We start from the raw sequence: 21,386 nt of genomic DNA on the forward strand, positions 1-21,386 counted from the left end.
GGGAAATTATATAGGAAAACAAAGGCGCGCGCGAAAAAAAAAAAATGGTGCATTTTTCATTGATTTTTTTGCTCTTTCGCATTACAGAGGACATTATCTTGATCTCGAATTTAAAAAATAATTAATTATTTAGTTTTTCCGATTTTATTTTCACCAATCTAAATTGGGCTCCCTGTGGTCCTGGTTATATTTTTACGCAAGCAAAATGAATTAATAGAAAATATAAATAAATCAAATAAGATACACGTTTAGAGTAAAGTTTCAATAGATTATCAGATCACATAAAATTACCCCCAAAACCAAACTTCCTCTCTAGCTCAATTGATTAAACACCGATTAGAAACTCGTTTAATTTACCATTCTTTTTTTGTTTGCGGGCTTCTGTCGATGAAATATTCAAACATTTCACCAATGCTTTCATTCCGATAGGACTCAGAGTTTAGTGAATTTAGGAGTCTTGAAACCTTTTGAGTTTCAGAATCTGGGAGATAAATGTCTTGCCTACAGAAATAAAAATGAGTTTCTGCTATGTCTTGGGCGAGGAACTGAGATGCAGTTAATGAACAAATTTCCGTATCGTATTCGACACTAACATCTCGGAAATTTTTCGGATTAAGGTCGGCTTCGGTGTTCGTTCTTTCGTCGGACTTGATAACTCATTGCAGTTTTTTCCCCTTTTAATGATTTGGCCTAGTTATTTGTATTTAGTAACTGACGACATGAGTGAAATATGGGACCCTGTTTGGAGCCAAAGGGATGGGTATTCTGTCAAACACCACTTTTTTTTTGTTTACACTGATATCAGTTTATGACATCATCAACCTCTCTATGAACGACTGAAGATTTTGGGACCCGATCTAATGTCCGCTAATAAAGGGTGTCCGCTTAATATAGGGCTAAATAGAGGAGGGAGGTATATTAATACCACTGTAAAAGATATATCCATATCAAAATAAAACAAAAATGAACATTCCCTCCCGCCTCTTTTCGTACAGTATGACATGACTTAGGTCGAAAGCTTGGTAACATTTCTTGGTCTGAAAGTATTGAAGTAGTCTTTAAAATGATAAAAGGTATGACGTTATTTGGGATCATACATGTACGTGGGGCTTAGATATATTGGACCGAGTAGGGATTGGATATGATCCAGAACGGAATAGAACAATTATCGCAAGAATCGCACGAATTAACTTCGAATTAGTTCTAAATTGCCGTCGTTAAAACTGAAGAGGGTGCGAACCGACGAATAAGGAAAACAAGAACGTCTAACTTAAAGAAAAATTCAGTTGTAATTTGGGGGAAAGCATACGACTGTTCAAACTCCTTCAGAAAGGTAGGAATATCTTTTTCGTACATATATACATAATTCTAGAATAACGATTATTGATTGAATATAAGACTAAAATCTCTTGTAATACATAAAAAGTTTGATACGTTTATTGTTAAAAATGAAACTATATAATCATTATAAAGAATATCTCAAAGGAAAAAACAAAAAACAAAAACAAGACATGAGAAAATCGAAGCCTTTGAATCATCCGAAAAAGTAAGCTTGAGTGAAAATTAATCAAACTAAATTGCTTGGCCTTAGCTGATATTTTTGCTGTTTTGATATGAGATAGTACGATTTAATTCGATAATAACTGCAAACGCTGTTCTTAAACGCAAAGAATTCCATGCTATTCTGTTTTGTGGTGGAATTTCGCATTAACTAAATCTTAACCAAATAAGCTGCACAAAACAACCCATAAAAAGTACGAAGCTAAACGGCACTAAACTGTCCAAAATCCTTTATTTTTCTATCATATGTTTCTATCATATATCTTTATTATAGGAACCAAAAGGGCTACCGTCGTGCTGGCCAAACAAGACGAGTATAATATCAGTTCTTTATGACATCAACGTTTCTTAATGGCTGAGAATACCAGAATTTCAGTCGAGCAAGAGAACAAAACACAAAAGAATTTCTGAATATTTTGAAAACAACGTTCGGATTACTGGATCGAAAAGAGGTAAATAAATCTTGATGACAAAATTTCAAAAGTAATTTAAATTTCACTTTTCTTGCTGGATATCGGAATCTTTATCATAAAACTTTTTTCTTTCATTACCTGCACGTATTTCTCGATGTTTTATTACGATGTAATAAAAAACTCACTCGAGCCTTTGTTTCTGGTTCCTGTTTTTTTCTCTAGACTTGTGAAGGTTCTTTCCTTGAAGTGATAAAAAGAAGGCCATTTCAAAAGTTTTGTAAACTCGACTGCTTAGTTCAACGGCTTCATAGCCACATAAATCTAGTCGTCGCAATCGGTTTTACTAAACTGTGGTATGAGGTTTCATAAAAATATTTTGTTTCTATACGAAATACTAAAATGAGACGAGGTGGTAGTCTCGCCTCTTTTCTTCTTCTTCTTCTTCTTCTTCTTCTTCTTCTTCTTCTTCTTCTTCTTCTTCTTCTTCTTCTTCTTCTCATCCTTCTTCTTCCTTCTTCTCCTTCTTCTTCCTTAAGTCTTCTGTAATCTTGTTGTTATTCTTGGTTTTCTTGTTCTTTATTTAAGAGGGTAAAATTTAGACAGAGTTTTCTCTATGTGTACTGTACTAAGAGTTCTAATTCTTCTTGCTCTTGTTCTTCTTCAAGTTATTGGATATTTTCATATATTTTTATTTTAGTATTTTTTATCATATTTTTGTTGAATTTCCAAAACTCTGTGACTAAATGCCAAGACATGGTTGAAATAATTTATGATTAATTGCTATCAATTCTTGATATTGTTGGTGGATTAAGCAGAATTAAGCTATTCAGTATGTCTTCACATCTATGACCAGTAACTGGCAGCTAGATTCGGTATCAAACGAGATATACTGAATATTCCAGGCTTGTTTACTATACTGATACGGATGTTTTTAATACATTTTACTTTTGTGTGTTCACACAGGATCAAATATTCTTGCGATGAAGATGTTGCCATTGGAATACACTCGGCTGGTCTTCGTGCTAAGTGCAGTGGTTTTAGTCCATTCATTAAGTAAGAAGTCGTTATTTATAAAGCGTTAAACTTTTTCATATGTGTGGGAAACATAAGGTATTTATTTACATCTGCATTCACATAAACGATACGATCGACATGCCACAACTTTAATGGCTTCCTTGATGGCGTTAAGGTTAGAGACAGTATTCTCTCTTCACCCTTTTGCATGCTTTCGACGCTTCCTAAACGACGAATTACTTGATATTGATGAAGTAGGGAAAAGCTTTTTTATTTGATACTACGAAATATACCATTCGCTCTTCCCATTACAGCTATCGAGCTTTAGAGAGTTTTATAATTTGCAAAGGGCAACAAAGAACTTCCATTGTATTCCTTTATTATAGAAGCACCAGAAATAATGCTTGATGAATAATCTAAGGTAAAAATAGTAAGTTTAAAGTGTGTGTTTTTTTGTTTTGCTTTAGAATCACCAGAAATAAGGCTTGATTCACAAAAAGAAGCAGCATTAGGAAGCAGTGTTACAATCGACTGCGTCGCTGTGGGAGATCCAAGACCAACAGTCAAACTGTACAGAAATGGAGTATTCATAGTAGGACAAGAAGCAGCTACTTTCCCGGTATCATTAATTTACAGCCCCTATTGATAAAACATGTTCAAAAGCAAACAAGGGTTTCATCCATTGCAACACTCGAACGTAAAGTCATTTTTCGTTTTTATCGCACGCTGGAAAGTGAGGGCAAGGTTAAGGCATAGATCGAACCCTGGAACAACCTCTGGGCTGATCTAAGTCAGGGCACAGCTAAGGCGCAGATTGTAACCTGAAACAACCTCTTGGTTGAACTAAGTCAGGGTATTTTAAATATAGATTGTTCGGTTTTGTGAAGAGAGGAAAACCAAAAACTGAAACCAGAAGGAAATCCCTCGAATAGAGGGGAAAACTTGTTAATTTGAAGATCATTCAGCATATCTTAATTTTTCTTATTTTACCAGCCATTCTTGCCTAATTATGGAGGGGCCAGATACACTTTTACCGCTGTCCAAGGGTCTGGCGGACCTTATGAGTGTCGCGCAACCAATGGAATAGCGGACTCAAATGGAAGCACTGTTATTTCAAAAGTTATGAATATTATTATAACAGGTATGTTATATATATTTTAAATGGAGTCGCTAATCATCAATCCTTTCTTGCAGCTGAATAGCTGACAATAGACATTTTAGGCTTGGGCGTAATGTTTTCCCAATTCAGTCCACATGTCATTCCCTAGAGTATCATTTCTTTGTTAAACGTTTGCACATGAGGTTAAACGTTTGCACATGAGAAGACACATGAATATGGATAGAGCTCAAACAAAGAATATTATTTTCAAAAGAATGAAACGATGTCTAGACCTGAGATGGGAAAACATTACGAGCAAAACGAAAAAGTTTATTGCGAAGGACTTAGCTCAACATGGTCGAGTCGCTTGAGCTGACTTACGTCTCATGTTTCACCACGGAGCACAGCTCAGATCAAATTAGGGTTGATTTTTTGCGAAGGGAGGAAAACCGGAGAACCCGGAGAAAAAAACCCTCAAAGCACAGGGGAGAATAAACAAGCGAATTCTCACGTACGACGAGTCCGAGGATCGAACCCGGGACCATAGCGGAGAGAGGCGAAAAACTACCCATGCGCGCTACATCACTGACACTGAAACAGCCTTCTCAATGAACATGACGGCTATAAAAATGACTAGAAAAGCTATGTACTATTCTAGCTTATAGTTTAAAGCGAGAAAAAAGATATTCTATAGCCCTATTTTTGTTTTTTCGATATGCAGCAATCCACGTTTCTAGGGGTGAAGTTAGCCTCGATATCATTTACAATATTCATATGCGTTCCAGTGAAGATCCAAAGTGTTTGTATTGTTAAAGTTATGCATTCTTTACGTTACCATCGGTATTTGTGAATTTTAGACACTGATACGAGGCTAAAACTGAGTAAATGAGTCTGTAATCTTAAATCTTAAATAATATTAAATAGTAGCATTTCGACTCCTTTTTTCCATTTAGGTCTCTCCAGCACAACCACAACGACACCACCAACAACAACACCACCATCGACAACAACAACATCCCCACCGACACCACCACCGACACCACCACCGACACCACCACCGACACCACCACCGACACCACCACCGACACCACCACCGACACCACCACCGACAACACCCCCAACACCACCACCAACACCACCACCAACACCACCACCAACACCACCACCAACACCACCACCAACACAACCACCAACACAACCACCCAACACAACCACCAACACAACCACCAACACAACCACCAACACAACCACCAACACAACCACCAACACAACCACCAACACAACCACCAACTCAACCACCAACACAACCACCAACACAACCACCAACACAACCACCAACACAACCACCAACACAACCACCAATAACACCAACACCACCACCAACACCACCACCAACACCACCACCAACACCACCACCAACACCACCACCAACACAACCACCAACACAACCACCAACACAACCACCAACACAACCACCAACAACACCAACACAACCACCAACACAACCACCAACACAACCGCCAACACAACCACCAATAACACCAACACAACCGCCAACACCACCACCGACAACACCACCAACACAAACTGCTAATGCAGCATCACCAATAACAATACAAACCACGACAAACGTAACCGAAACGGTAGCCACCAAGACTGCTACTCCGGCTCCAACACAGACAAGAGTCAAGACAGAATCAGCTGCAGCGAGTGGATTTATCGGTAAGATCAGCCCATGCATTATTGAAATATTACGCTTTTAAATGTACTTACTAGGTTTTAAATTTCAGGTAAATACTTGTACACCGTCATTATTCCTGGTGCATGTGGTGTGGTATTACTTATCATCATTGTCATCGTTATTGCTTGCGTTTGCTGTAAAAGGAAAAAGAAAGGTTGGTTTCTTATCATTAATACGTACTACCAATGAACACGACAGAAATCGAACTGGAGGACTGGCGCAATGACGGACTGACGGACTGACGGACTGACGGACTGACGGACTGACGGACTGACTGACTGACGGACTGACGGACTGACGGACTGACGGACTGACGGACTGACGGACTGACGGACTGACGGACTGACGGACTGACGGACTGACTGACAGACTGGCGGAATGACTGGCGGAATGACTGGCGGAATGACTGACGGATTGAGAGACTGGTTGATTGATATAAGCATTAATAGAACAAATAACTAACCGCCTAATAAATTTGAATTTCAGGGAAAAAGGACGAAGCCAGGTAATCTATAGCCAGAAGTATTTCTATGTTTAGTACGAGTTGAGTTTTTGTTATCTCATTATCGTTAATCTCAGTGCATAAGTATAGTGGTGAAGGTGATGGGTAGTGCATAAGTATAATGGTGAAGGTGATGTGTAGTGCATAGGTATAGTGGTGAAGGTGATGTGTAGTGCATAAGTATAGTGGTGAAGGTGATGTGTAGTGCACAAGTATAGTGGTGAAGGTGATGTGTAGTGCACAAGTATAGTGGTGAAGGTGATGTGTAGTGCATAAGTATAGTGGTGAAGGTGATGTGTAGTGCATAAGTATAGTGGTGAAGGTGATGTGTAGTGCATAAGTATAGTGGTGAAGGTGATGGGTAGTGCATAAGTATAGCGTTGAAGGTGATGGGTAGTGCATAAGTATAGCGTTGAAGGTGAAGGGGGTAGATTGATTGGAACTGATTGTTTGTATCATATTTTTCTGGTTTAATAGTACAAAACTGTTATAGTAAATTATGGTTTGTTCTTGTTGCATGATGATGTCATAGGAGAGTTACGTCAGCTGATAACCTTGGCTATGATTCACCTTTGCCATCACGAGGTGCTCCTCATGAGGTAACAATGAAATCAGTGGTAGGCTGTCCTGCAATTTATCTCCGTATTAGGAAACGAATGACATCATATTGGCACCGGTTGCTATGACAACTTTCTTTCTTAATTTCTCTCTTTCTTTCTCTCTTTCTTTCTTTCCTTCTTTATTTCGTTCTTTCTTTCTTAATTTCTTTCTTTCTTTCGTTCTTTATTTTCTTTCTTTCTTTCTTTCTTTCTTTCTTTTCTTTCTTTCTTTTTTTCTTTCTTTCTTTCTTTCTTTCTTTCTTTCTCTCTTTCTTTTTTCATTGCTTTATTCTTTCTTTCATTGTTCCATTCTTTCTTTCGTTCGTTCGTTCGTTCGTTCGTTCGTTCATTCGTTCTTTCTTTCTTTCTTTCTTTCTTTCTTTCTTTCTTTCTTTCTTTCTTTCTTTCTTTCTCTCTTTCTTTCTCTCTCTCTTTCTTTCTTTCTTTTTTCCATTCATTCATAGTTTTCCCACCCATCATTTCTTACTTATCCAATACATATTGATTGTTCTTTAGCTTCAGGATCTTCATTCAAATGGAAAGGCTGTCAATAGAGCATCCAACCAAAGACCAGGATCATCTTACCAAGATAGCCAATACGAACAGATACCACCTACCTACGAGACGATACAGAACGCAAAAGGGCTAAGGGCGAATGGACCCCACAAGACAAACAATCCTCGCAGAGAGCCGAAGATGATACCGAACGCAAACCAGCCACCCTTGCCCCAACGAAATAAAAACAAACACATCAAAGAAGGGCGAACCGCGAATGCGCCCAACAAGGCAAGCAACCCACCTAGAGCACCGCCGAAACTGATACAAAATGCAAGGCCGCCATTCAATCATAACAACAAACGCATTAACGAAGGACAAAGGGCGAATGGACCCCAAATAGCAAGCAGTCCACGCAGAGAGCCGAAGTTGATACCGAACGCGAACCCAATGCCCTTGCCCCAACAAAGTAATAACAGTAAAATGAATTATGGACGGCCCGCGAATGCACCCCATATGGCAAGCAATCCACGCAGAGAACCAAAACTGATACAAAATGCAAGCCCGCCGCCTAATTATTATAACAAAAACATCCATGAAGGACGAAGGGCGAATGCACCCCATATGGCAAGCAATCCGCGCAGAAAGCAGGACTTAGGCGACCCAAGGCGTGGAATGCAACACAATGGAGGGAATCAGTCTTATTTACAGCCAATGAACGGACATGTTTATCAAGATCTCTTGCAAAGAAATAACCGTTCCCCCGAATATCAAGCACTTTATAATCCACGTGCTGGAAACGCATCAAATGGTGGCCGTTAACCACCAGAATACGTCGTGATAATTCCATAGAACCATGTATAAAAATTAACCACGCTACACAAACACGATGTTTGACACACAAGACATTCTTACGTTGCGCGCGCGCGTGCAAAATGTCCAGTTGCACTGCAAATGTGAGTGGGGTTTTGCTTTGTTTTCCATGTTAGATGGTAGGAAAAATACAATCGTTTTAACATAAGAAATAATTCAAATTCCAAGAACAAAGGGATTTTATTGTTCTGCCATCTGACCACAGGCAGCTCAACCTTTATTATGGGCGTGGGCACGTGATGGCGCAAAACGTCTATAGAACGGTGTGTCATGTTCTTTAGTTTTCTTTAACTTAACTTTAATATTTTAACCCGTCCACACGTATCCGAATATTACAGAAAATTTTCTTTATGGATAGTAGCCTTGAAAACGCAACTTTTTGAAAACTTATCAGTGCGGACGCGCAAAAACGATTCAAAAACGTTACGTGTGGGAAAGAATTTTTCGTTTGAAATCCGTTTGAAATCGTTCTCAAATCCGTTCTCAAAAATATCCGAATATGTGTCGATGGGGCCTGATATGCTAATATAATGTTATATAGAGTATATTACATGGGCGCGCGGAGATACAAAATAGGCCATTTCACGGATCCCGTTACTCAACCTCAGCCTCGTCAGCGTGTAATATATTCTTTAGAAATTGCCTACAACCTGTGAAATTTTTAAGCTTTTCAATTGTTCGTTGATTGATTGATAAATTCAAAACTACTGATTATGCATCTAATATAGAGAGCTAGGAAGAGAGGTAACGGAAGCAAAGGCAATGGAGGATACCATATTTTGAAGCCCAACAGTTTCAAAATCTGGGCAAGCATGTGGATTGATTTGGTTGACTTGTCATCTAAGAGTGTGTGCAGGTTTTAATATCATATTACTTTTTTATTTCTTGATTTCATTTTTATCCCTTGTACAGGGTTAGTCCGCAGAAATGACGTTTTTTTGAATTTTTATTATAACTGCACGTAATGTTTACATTTCAGGATTTTTGAATCTTGAAATTATTTTTGTAAATATTAAATTTATTTTTCAGAATTTTGAAATTATTTTCTAAATTTTGAAAAACGATTCTGAATTCGAAAATTATTTCTGATGAATTTTCAATGAAAATGTCAATTTTTTATTATGGCACCTTTACATGCAATATAATACAATAATATATATCATAATAGTAAGTATTTGACAAAGTCACATGTAGTCCGAAGATATTATTTTTTTAACGGTTTGGAAATTCCTGGTAATGGCTAGAAATGCAATTAAAAAAATCTTTAGAATTCATGACGTGACAGCAGCCATGTTAGATGGCAGGAACAATACAATCGTTTTACATGAGAAAGAATTCAATTCTCGAGAGCACAGGGATTTTATTGCTATGCCATCTAACCACAGGCAGTCCAAGCTGTATTATGGGCGCCGCCGGCACGTGACACAAAGCCTCTTTAGGTCTTTCAAATGCGCCCTATTCAAATGTTCCACATATCCCTCTTTTTCAATTTCCCACCAAATTGGTGACGTCATTTTCCCGCCAAAAATCGTAAAATTGGTAAAACTACAGGTAAAAAGAAGAAGATTTTTCTTTGGCCAGGATTTTATTGTAAAAAGCCATCAAAATTTACGCTAACATCCGTGGATTTCAGTGACATCCTAAGCCCAGCGTTAGTGTGATTAGGACATTTTTTGAATTCGTTAGTCATGCAATGATCATCTCTCGAAAAATAATATAATGCAGTTAATCTTAAATAACAAACCAAGTTATACATATATTTATAAATAAACTCTTCCAGCGTTTGACACCATCAAACTTTTAATGAACTAATTGAGTTTTCTGTAAGACTTTTCTATAGGCTTTAAAAGTGTAAAAAATATTCAGACTGAGTAAGTGAATTGGAAAGTTTTGCGAATGAAAAATACGGCCAACATTCATGAAGAGTCTGATAAGGGCTCCCCTTAGTCATGCCAGTCAATGGAAAATATAATTCAGAGAGAGAGAAAAAAACTGATTAATTATATAAACGACACTAGATGCTTGAAATTCGTAATATTCTAGAAAGTTTGACTTAAAAAAACAATTTATGCCCTCGGGTGACACGTCAGTAGAAATTGTGATTAATCACCAGATTTGATTGGTCTCATTGTCATGAGAACGGCCAATATTAACTAGACACTTTTTCACCCTCTGACTCGACAAATAATAGCTATTGCGGAATTGAAATGTTGATATTTGCAATATTTTTCTTGTGTTCTGAATTAACGTAAGTTTTGAGGGTATTTTACGCGTGAATATCGAGAAAGACAGAGAAACACAGAGGAGAAGTCGATAACATTATCTTGTTTACATCAGGGTTGGTAAATTGATTTATATATATATAGTGCGTAATATAATGTGAAATAAGAGTTTTTAAATGATAGGAGTGGCGGTAACAAAGCGGTTAACAAAGAAAGCGCTACAAACTTGAACTCAAGCTCAATATTAATCAAGCGACAATGGCCGGTCATAGTATGTTCTGTTATATTTGATATATTTTACTTTTGTGTGTTCACACAGGATCAATATTCTTGCGATGAAGATGTTGTTATCGGAATACACTCGGCTAGTCCTCGTGCTGAGTGCAGTGGTTTTAGTATATTCATTAAGTAAGTGATTTACCATCATCATCATTATCATTATTAATTGTAGGCATAGAGCAATCGAAATCACAGGAACAACCAATAAAATGATAGATAGTCCTCTTGATCCCTTACAAATATCAATGATCCTTATAAATGACTTTGAAATTCATACACATTCAGGCTTTAACATCCAAGTTCTTTAGCCGTCAGCAATCAAGAACAGGAAAAATTAATGCTTAAAAAGGCATACTTAGTATTTTAAGCAATATTTTTTTCATTTTTCCATTTTAGAAGCACCAGAAATTAGGCTCGATTCATCAAAAGAAGTAACATTAGGAAGCAATGTGACAATCGACTGCGTCGCTGAGGGAGATCCAACACCAGTAGTCAAACTGTACAGAAATGGAGTATTCATAGAAGGACAAGAACCAACTACTTTTCCGGTATCCTTAATTTACAGCCCCTATTGATAAAACATGTTCAAAAGCAAAAAAGGGTTTCATCTATTGCAACACTCGAACGTAAAGTCATTTTTCGTTTTTATCGCACGCTGAAAAGTGAGGGCAAGGTTAAGGCATAGATCGAACCCTGAAACAACCTCTGGGCTGATTTAAGTCAGGGCAAGGCTAACTCTGTGACTAAATGCCAAGACATGGTTGAAATAATTTATGATTAATTGCTATCAATTCTTGATATTGTTGGTGGATTAAGCAGAATTAAGCTATTCAGTATGTCTTCACATCGATATTTAAATAAACTATGACCAGTAACTGGCAGCTAGATTCGGTATCAAACGGGATATACTGAATATTCCAGGCTTGTTTACTATACTGATACGGATGTTTTTAATACATTTTACTTTTGTGTGTTCACACAGGATCAAATATTCTTGCGGTGAAGATGTTGCCATCGGAATACGCTCGGCTGGTCTTCGTGCTGAGTGCAGTGGTTTTAGTCCATTCATCAAGTAAGAAGTCGTTATTTATAAAGCGTTAAACTTTTTCATAATCGTGGGAAACGTAAGGTGTTGATTTACAGCTGTATCTTCAAGGGCGGATCCACCAAAATTTTAGGCAGGGGGGGGGGGGGGGGGGCTAATTGAGTTTCTTCCGTCAACACAACGGAAAACAATATAAAAAAGCATCGTTTTTTTCTGCTGAAGGGTGGGGGGGAGGGGGCTTCAGCCTTCCTTTGCTCCCCCCCCCCCCTCCCCCTGGATCCGCCATTGATCTTCAAATAAACGATACGCTCGCCATGCCACAATTTTAATGGCTTCCTTGATGATAGTTAAGGTAAGAGACGGTATGCTCTCTTCACCTTTTGCATGCTTTCATACTTTCGACGTTTCCTAAACGACGAATTACTTAATATTGATGAGGTAGGGAAAAGCTTGTTTTATTTGATACTACGAAATATACCATTCGCTCTTCCCATTACAGCTATCGAGCTTTAGAGAGTTTTATAATTTTTTAATAAAGGGTAACAAGGAACTTCCATTGTATTCCTTTATTATAGAAGCACCAGAAATAATGCTTGATGAATAATCTAAGGTAAAAATAGTAAGTTTAAAGTGTGTGTTTTTTTGTTTTGCTTTAGAAGCACCAGAAATAAGGCTTGATCCACAAAAAGAAGTAACATTAGGAAGCAGTGTTACAATCGACAGCGTCGCTGAGGGAGATCCAACACCAGTAGTCAAACTGTACAGAAATGGAGTATTCATAGAAGGGCAAGAAGCAGCGACTTTCTCGGTAAATGTAATTTGATTATTAATCATTTACAAAAAGAATGCTAAGGTCAAGGGTGGATCCAGCCAAAATTGGGGGGGGGGGGGGCTAATTGAGTTTCTTCCGTCAACACAACGGAAAACTGCTGAAGGGGTGGGGGGGGGGGTGGGCTTCAGCCCCCCTTTGCCCCCCTGGATCCGCCCTTGAAGGTGTTGTTCTAGCATTTGATGAAGACATGTTCGACTAATATATAAAATAAAAGTATTCAGTTGTAGGATATGTACTGAACCTGAAAGTACTTCAAGGTACTCCAGTATTTTGACGAGTATCTAATTTGTAAAATAAAAGTAGCCAGTTGTAGGATATGTACTGAACCTGAAAGTACTCCAAGGTACTCCAGTATTTTGACGAGTATCTCTTAACTTGTTGAAAGGGTGACATTGCACTCGAATTAACTACAATTGATTCTTTTAAATTTCGAAAATATTAATTTAGCAGTTTAAGAGGGAAAATGTTATTGATACAAGTTCCAATCTGACTCCAGATACAAATACAGCAGTAAAATCCTTTATTCACTGTTAGAGCTTGATACTCGTTTCTTGCGCTTACACGTGTTCTCTCTTATGTCTCTTATCTCTATTATACATGTCACTTGATACTATACTAAATTATGTCACACAACAAACTTAGTCAAAGCGTGACAGTTCATACACTTCACATTATCTCACTCGCAATGCATGACGGGATAACCCTGGATCCCCTCTGCTATTGTCTTTTTAATTATTGTATGGACGAATGTGGCAGACATATATATCGTAGGTTTTATTTTGCATAATATAGTACCAGAATCAAAGACTCATAAAAGTAAAGATTTGGTTCTAAATTGAGCACCCCGTTCGGTTTTCTTCCACAGGTAAAAGCAACTCTGTAAACGATTTGTAAAAATACTATCACGTGACGTCGTACATCAAGTCTTTTTTTATCTATTCAAATTTGATTGCTCTCCATATTATCTCCCCAGCCAATAACACCCAATCTTGGAGCGGCTAGATACACTTTTACCGCTGTCCAAGGATCAGGCGGACCTTACGAGTGTCGCGCAAACAATGGAGTAGCGGACTCAAACGGAAACACTGATATATCAAAAGTTATAAATATCATTATAATAGGTAACTATGCCATACTTCCATTCATCCATTCATTCATTCATCTGTCCATCCGTCTGTGTGTACGTCCATCTGTCTGTAGTGGACTATACTTCGACGATACGGCGGCCATCTTGCCAGGGTGCAAAACAAAACCGAAAGACGACAGAGTTTCGTGTGTTTGTCTTTCTTTATGGGTAAAGGTGATCGGTGTGCCGTCTTAATTCTTCTTTTGTTATATTCTCTTGTGGTGAGCTGTTAATATCAATCGACATCAATAGTACTGTAACAAAGCTTTATTTACCCCCTCCCCCCTGGACGCACTAAAATCTTGTTTGAGTCACATTATCGCTACAATGTTGTGATTTTTTCAGGTCCAACAAACCCAGTAACGAGAACGAAAACTGTCAAACCAGTGGACAACAATAATACGGGTTCTGGTTCAAACAGCCTGAGTGCTCTATCCTTGTTTATTATTCTTTTACCTGTAGCCATTGTAGCGTTCTTTTGCCAATGATGACAATGTTACGATTGATCTATCATAAGACAAGTCTGTGACTGTGCCTGAATTTGGCATTGAAGAAACAAACACAGATATCAAATGCGGTTAAAAAGGCAGAGATCAAATCTGATGCTTACACGCTTGCATGCTGGGGTTAAGGATCAAGATTAAATGAAAATATTGGGGATATATGGTATATAAAAGGAATATATTTATATATTTACCTAGTTAAACATTAATTATTCAGATAAACTTGTAAATAGATCATCTGCCGTCTTGTCCACTAGCACTTGTAAATTTACTATTTAATGTGGCTGTCGACTCGAAAGTTTTTACTATTTCGACAGCCACGCACACCCAAACATGATTGTTATTATCTAATTGGTTTATTTTAATTCAATTTAATCTAATCTTGTGGGTTTGGCGAAGAATAAGGCTCAGGTCAAACGTCGAACTTCAAATGAGCCGAACCTAATTGAAACAATGAATAAAAAGGCGGTCTTCTTTGTCGTGATTAGGTTCGGCTCATGCGAAGTTCGACGTTTGACCTGAGCCTAATCGGTGTTTCGGAGGTTGCTGTTTCAACTACGTGCCCGCGAGAAAAATGGGAGCTAGCAATCTCGCTCGTTCCACCAAATTTCTAAGGTTTCCCCCAAAAAAACCGGCTTTCCCCCACAAGTTCGCCTGCTTTTTTGCAGGCTCAAGATAAGCAGATAAACTATGCGGGAACAAATTTACATTGTAAGATTTATTTTAAATTCCTATACAATAGTCCCAATAGTTTTAAAAACTTCTTACAAACATGTTTCATTCCCCTTGATTATTAATATGTTAAATTATTGGGTGCCTAGACACAAGTGAAAAACGTCTGCGCATGCTATGAATCCGTATGCAAATTGGTAAAAACATATGTAAATTTGACTTTCAAATATGCACTTCACAAAATGCCAAAACTTAGTGTCCATTCTTGAAATTTAAGGCTAATTCTTTCAACTTTTGTTTGTTAATACAGAATCTTGGTCTGACAAAAGTAAACTCGCGAAATGTTTTGTATACTCGGAGAAAACAAACATTTATTTTCTCACTCAAACTCTAAAAATTCTTAAAAACGTGCTGAAATGCACAAAACGATTTGTATGTCTGACAATCGGTTCGCAATATTTAGACTAATAACTTATTATTATTAATTACATGTAGCGTCGATCGTTATGGATAAGGACAACTCCTACCACTGTTGTCATGCCGGGCTACGCGCTGATCGAGATAATTGTCGCGCAGAGAAATTTGTCAATACACTACTGTTAATCAGAATATGTAAATGTAGCGAACAACTTATGTGATTAATGGCTGTGTATTGCCTGATTTCCCTGTTGCCACTGTTTATTCTTTATACCGCGACACAGGCCAGGACGTACTTTTGTCTACAAAGTGTTGTTGGACTGGCAATCAAAGCTTAGGGTTCCGGCATTGTTCAGCTCATCGTTTGCTAACAGTGTATCGATATCATCCAACATCTCAAATTCCTCGCGAGGTTTGCCTTCAAAATGAGCATTCACTACTTCTGCCACCTTCGACTTGACGTACTCTTCTATAAGCAAATGAATTTCAGACTCTAACGGACAAACCATCTTGTTTTGAATGTCGCGTATCTTCTCCGCCACCTCCGATGGAGATCTGTTTCTCAGCGCACGCACCGAAGTCACCAAGAAGTACGCATCAATTGGTAAGGATAGAACACTGGCCACAAAACCTGCAACATGAGTAGCTCGACTTGCGACTGACAAGGTGTCAAATACCGCTGTACCGATACGCGCGCCTGCAGTGCCGGCAGTGACGCCTGACGACGTGGCCGCGAGAACGGCACCAACGGCTCGAGCGCTGCTTTTCACTGGGTGTAGCTGGTCTGTTTCCATTATCCTCATACCAGTTATATCTTCAAAGTGAGACATGACATTTAAAATGGCGTCTGGCGAAGCTTCATCACTGAGCTCATCGAGGTCTTCTTTATTGTCGAAGATCCTACAAAAGCCAGCAATAAACGATAAACCGACAGGGTAGAAAAACGAAAAGCCCTCTCCTTTCGCGATTTTTTAAAATTTAATTGAGTTTAATACTCTAAATTTTTAAGCGTTTCATTTGTAACTGAGTTAATCTACTTAGTATTCACGAAAATGTCAGTTTTTCTGCTGATCAAAATATCACCTCTCCCAAAGTACACGGCTTTATATCTCAAATACGCATTCAATAAATTTTGGTCGCATTTGATATTTTATTATTTGGCTCTAAAAGAACTTGTTTACAAAAAATAGAGCTTCAATACGTAAAGCTGTCCTTATGGCAAAAGGCCAAAAACCGTTTTTCTGCCCTGTCAGATAAACCCCTTTCAATCTTGCTGTTCCATGTTTGATCAAGAACAAAAATGGGCCAAGTTTTGTCCTATTAAGAAAGGAACTAACGGTCTTTTTATCCTAGATATTAATCTAGATATTTATCTTTACCTTTGAACATTTCTTTCAATCAACCTGTTAAGTTTTTCGATGCTCTTTCGCAGGTTTTCGCTTTCTTCTTTATCCTCCGCGATAGCATCTTCCACTTTATTGATATTTGTCTTTGACACAACAATTTCTGACATTTTCGCGCCAAAAGTGGTAAGTCCTCCGGCAGCCGCGATACTTCCGCCCGCAATCATTATTGGGATTGTGGCGCCAAATGTGAAGAATGAACCTATGAATCCACCAACAACTAGGCCAGTGGCAAGTACAGAAGTTGATGCGCCCGCAGCTGTTGCGATATTTGCCTTGCGGTGGAGTTCATCAAGTGCTGCTGTCATCTCGTCGAGATTCATTTCTTCAAGTTCGCGGATGGTTCGTCTTCTGACGGGAATCCAGTGATGGAAATCTTCGCAAACTTTTCTTTTTTGTGACTGAAAATCATACTTGACGATTTCTAAAACGAAAAGAAAGCCTGAAAACCTGCATGGTACAGTCTTTCCACATAATTGTCTCATCTCCTATCCTCTCATCCAGTCCCATTCATCTTTTCATATTTGGCTATCTATTTACCATCCTGTCCTTCTATTCATCCATCAATATATTTAATAATCATGCATCTGAAAATTATTATCCTTCAACTCACTCATGTTTCCCTTTTTTCCATCCTCGTCATCATCCACACATTCACCCATCTATTCATTACTAGACCTTGCCTTTACCTTTTGTCTGCCCATTTATCCCAGTAATAAACCCTTTTGCCTTGTTATAATTTATGTTTTCCCATTTAAGACTGTATGTTATTCTGACTTATTAACACTGATTTGGATATTGAATTCAAAATATATACCATTCCCTTGAGTATCATTTCTTTGTTTAACAGTTGCAGATGAGAAGACACATGAATATGGATATATGTTCTCAAACACAGAATCTTATACTCAAGAGAATGACACATGGTCTCAATTGGGAAAATAATTACATCCAAGCTACAAGGGTGTATTAATCTAAAGGCCAGCACATGTGAGGGAGCTTGCTCCAGCAATACGCTGCCGCAACACGCTCCTGCAACATGCTCCCACAACACGCTGCCGCAACATGCTCCCAGAGCAAAGCTCCCTTCGTCTGTACCAACGATTTCATGTGGAAAAAATGTTGTGCAACAAAACTTTTGCTGCCGGGTTTTGCTCCCTCATATCAAAATGGTTAAATATGATGGAGCAAGCTTGAGGAGCAAATCTGTTGCAGAATCGTGTTTCGGGAGCAAGCTCCCTCATGTGTACTGAAACTTTTATTGCTGCACAACAACCTGTCTCCAGTTGGCCAATCAAATTATTTGTTGGATTTATAACTAGTTCCCATGCTCTGATCGAGTTGCTTCAGCGTTTAGTTCCCTTAAGTGTACTGTTCTAGCAAAACGACCAAGGATTACCCAGGAGCGTGTCAGGCAGGAGAAGTGTTGTGGGAGCAAGCTCCCTTGTGTGTGCTGGCCTTTAAACAAGCCTTGATTCAACCCTCCCTAGTGATCAACATTTTATCATCCCTTCATCAAAAGTATTGTAGTAGCCAAGTGTCAAAAAATGAAAAAAAAAAAAAAAAAAAAAAAAAATCCCAACTATATTCAAACCTTTCAAGAAGCCATCATCAGACAGTGTTTTTACAATCTCTTCTGCCCTGGGTCTTTGTTCAGGGTTATCCTCCAAGCAATCAAACACTAGTTGTCTCAATGGGTTGTCTTCTCCCATTTCTCTCAAGTCTGCTTGTAGTTGTGAATGCACTGTTGCTTCTGTTCAGTTAAAAGACAAAAGGATTAATATTAAATAAAATAATAAATAAATAAATAAATAAATGGGATTTAGCAGTGGGCATTTCTACAGAATAGCTATTCATCCACTGTAATTCCAATTGGAATTTAGGAGTTGATTTTTTGGAGGGAGGAAAGCCAGGGAACCCAGAAAACCCTCGAAGCACAGGAGAGAACCAACAAACAACTCTACTCACATACGACGCCGAGCTCAGCGGAACTCAAACCCGGGTCGCATTGGCGAGAGGTGAGCTCTCTCACTGCTACACCTCCCATGCTTCCCTATTAAAAGATAAACAACTTTACATATCTATCAGTAATCCGTAGACAATCAGAGCCATTTAGGAAGAAAAACCTTACGCCCCCCCCCCCCAATAAAAATAACCTTTCCTCTATTAAGCCCAGACTGAGGGCCTCAGTCTAGGGTGCTAAAAATTAAGTCTTTCTTATAAGCCCCCAGGGGGCTAAATAGAGGAAATATTGTACAAATAAGACTAGCTATAATAGACTACTGCAAATCTTGCGTTCTGATTGGCTAAGCCACTAGTGTTCTATTTTGTATAGTGCATAAACCATGCACTCCCAACCAATCAGAAAGCAAGATTCATAATTTATGACAGTTATACATAGGAATTGATTAAAGGGGACAGCTAGCATGAAAATCATCCAAATTTTAATTCAGCTGAAACTTTGCTGGGATAACCCTTACAGGTCTAACAATCACTGGTTAAAGTTTTTTCCTGATATTCAGATGGGAAGAATTATATTTTTACGAATTTTTTAGGAGTCTGTGACATAATACACTCAACACTAAACATCGATCCATACATTTCTTTGTATTTTGTAATCATCCACTAGTTTTATACTCAGTATTGAAGAAAAAATATCATAAAATGACTCTAACCACAAGTTATGTACGTTAAGTCCATCAGCGAACCTTTGGGTTTAATAGAAAAAGAGTAAAACATGAAGTTATTTATGAAGAAATGTATGAAGTGATGTTTATTGTATGATATCACAGACACCTACAAAATTTCATAAAAATATAATACTTCCAATTGGAATATAAAGAAAAAACTTAATCCCTTAAAGATTATTATGTGTTGTCAACCAGAAAGAGTCCTATTGAAAACTTGCGATTCAGCTGATGAGCATTCCACACAAGAAAAGAAATGAAGTGTAGTGAAAGCCAGCAATACAGAATAAGCATAAACAAAAGTAAATGTAGAAAGAAAATTAAATCAGCGCTAGATATCAACTGATCAATAAAAGAGATAAATAAAGGAGCAAGTGCTGTGGTTGGGCTCCCTGTGGTATTTTTAAACAAAAAAAACCCTCCAAAATGCCCAAGGGCCAAATTATTCAAAGAGCAAATTTTTTCTAACACTGGCCTACAGCCAATTTCACTGAATGCCCTGATATATAATATATGCCTTGGCATGAGTTGGTTTCTACATTTACTTGTTTTATCATGCGAGTCTTGTCAAACTACAGTTAGACAAAAAAACACCCCAGGGTGTGGGGCTGGATGACACGAGATCGAAAGATAAAGATTAGCATATGTAAACAGTCAATACGCAGAAGACGCTAGTGCGTCAATTATAGAAGTGAATATCGAAAATAATTATTAAAAATATACTATAAATGAGTCAGAATGAGCCGCGAGGAAAATATTTCAAAAATTGACAAAAAAAGACAACATTTTCTTGAGCATTTCTATTTTTTTGGGGAAAGTTATGAATATTAACTAAGATACTTGCCTTCGTCTTTAGCGAGGGGATTTTCCTTAGGAAAAGGTGGTTTTCCAATGATTCCTTCAAGAAGAGTCATACCAAAAGAGAACACATCTATTTCGGTGCCATATCTAGCAGTTTGGATCGAATACAGAGAGTTAAGCCCACCATATGTCTCGGGTGCCATGTATGCTTGCGTTCCTGGAACAGGCGAAAACTCTCTACTAATGTCGTTCGTAATCTTAGCCAACCCTATGTCACATATCTTAGCGCGTAATAAAGCTGGATTACTTTTATCTAGCAGGATATTTTTGGGGCAAAGATCTCTGTGAATTATTGGCACGTCTTGTAGGTGTAAGTACTCCAACCCTTTGGCAACATCAAGCATGATAGTAACCAGTTCTTCAAGAGGTATAACTGCCTCATTCTCACTAAAATGCTTTCCAAGATCGCAGTCCAGTAGCTCAGTTATCAATATTGGAGGTTTTTTTGGTTCATGGATAATATGAAGCACTTTGAGAATATTTGGATGGTCCAAACGTCGAAGAAGCTCACACTCATTCACAAATCTTGCCACCACGCCATTTTCTCCTCCTGGGTCAAAACGAACAAGCAGCGGATGAATTCGCTTCGCAGCGACTATTTTACCGTCCCATTTTGCTTTATAGACTTCTCCGTAACTTCCTGAACCCAAATTCTGTATAAAGCGAACATGATTTTGGCCCATTGTGTTTGTATGAAACCGCTTGTATTCGAATGATCAGTCTATCTGCTTTGAACATGAATTTTCCTGACAAAACAGCAATTATTTGCCTTTCTTGTCATAACTTGCTTTCAAAACGATGCAGGACTATTTATTCTTCTTTCTTCAGTTTCGCTGTAGTAAAGTCAACTAGACTGTTATGATGCGAAGCGTTTTTTAGAAGGCAGTTTTACTTTCACTTTTGGCCTTCCTTCTCTACGGTCTATTACTCATAATAATAGCTTGGGCTCCCTGTGTCAATTCCTGACCCTCGGCACCAAACTCCTAATTGCAATATTTTAAAGTGTATATCACGGGAAAAATCACTTATATGTGAACAGTGTA

At 38.2% G+C, this 21,386-nt stretch overlaps 3 protein-coding genes across 3 annotated transcripts; 2 read left to right on the forward strand and 1 right to left on the reverse strand.

Moving 5' to 3' along the window:
• Positions 1–2,953: 2,953 nt before the first annotated feature.
• LOC116289633 (uncharacterized) lies at positions 2,954–9,287 on the forward strand. Its single transcript, XM_089035998.1, has 7 exons — positions 2,954–3,026; positions 3,455–3,606; positions 5,040–5,808; positions 5,877–5,981; positions 6,314–6,332; positions 6,862–6,928; positions 7,445–9,287. The coding sequence occupies exons 1-7, from the start codon at positions 2,954–2,956 to the stop codon at positions 8,243–8,245; spliced, it is 1,986 nt and encodes a 661-aa protein (XP_088892124.1). The 3' UTR covers positions 8,246–9,287.
• Positions 9,288–10,483: 1,196 nt separating this feature from the next.
• On the forward strand, positions 10,484–14,654 carry LOC116293044 (uncharacterized). Its single transcript, XM_089035079.1, has 7 exons — positions 10,484–10,634; positions 10,838–10,926; positions 11,194–11,345; positions 11,780–11,869; positions 12,499–12,650; positions 13,648–13,795; positions 14,146–14,654. Exons 4-7 carry the CDS (start codon positions 11,803–11,805, stop codon positions 14,286–14,288), a joined length of 510 nt encoding a protein of 169 aa, XP_088891205.1. The 5' UTR covers positions 10,484–10,634; positions 10,838–10,926; positions 11,194–11,345; positions 11,780–11,802; the 3' UTR covers positions 14,289–14,654.
• A 352-nt stretch (positions 14,655–15,006) lies between these two features.
• On the reverse strand, positions 15,007–21,256 carry LOC116293045 (uncharacterized). The gene is made up of 4 exons (XM_089035077.1): positions 20,327–21,256; positions 18,390–18,548; positions 16,772–17,219; positions 15,007–16,292 (listed from the first exon to the last, which is right to left on the reverse strand). The coding sequence occupies exons 1-4, from the start codon at positions 21,024–21,026 to the stop codon at positions 15,695–15,697; spliced, it is 1,905 nt and encodes a 634-aa protein (XP_088891203.1). The 5' UTR covers positions 21,027–21,256; the 3' UTR covers positions 15,007–15,694.
• Positions 21,257–21,386: the final 130 nt, after the last annotated feature.

This window comes from Actinia tenebrosa, unplaced genomic scaffold (genome assembly GCF_029948245.1).
Source record: "Actinia tenebrosa isolate PJP-AT-01 unplaced genomic scaffold, QUT_ActTen_1.0 PGA_scaffold3__52_contigs__length_22856419, whole genome shotgun sequence".
NCBI lineage: Eukaryota > Metazoa > Cnidaria > Anthozoa > Actiniaria > Actiniidae > Actinia > Actinia tenebrosa.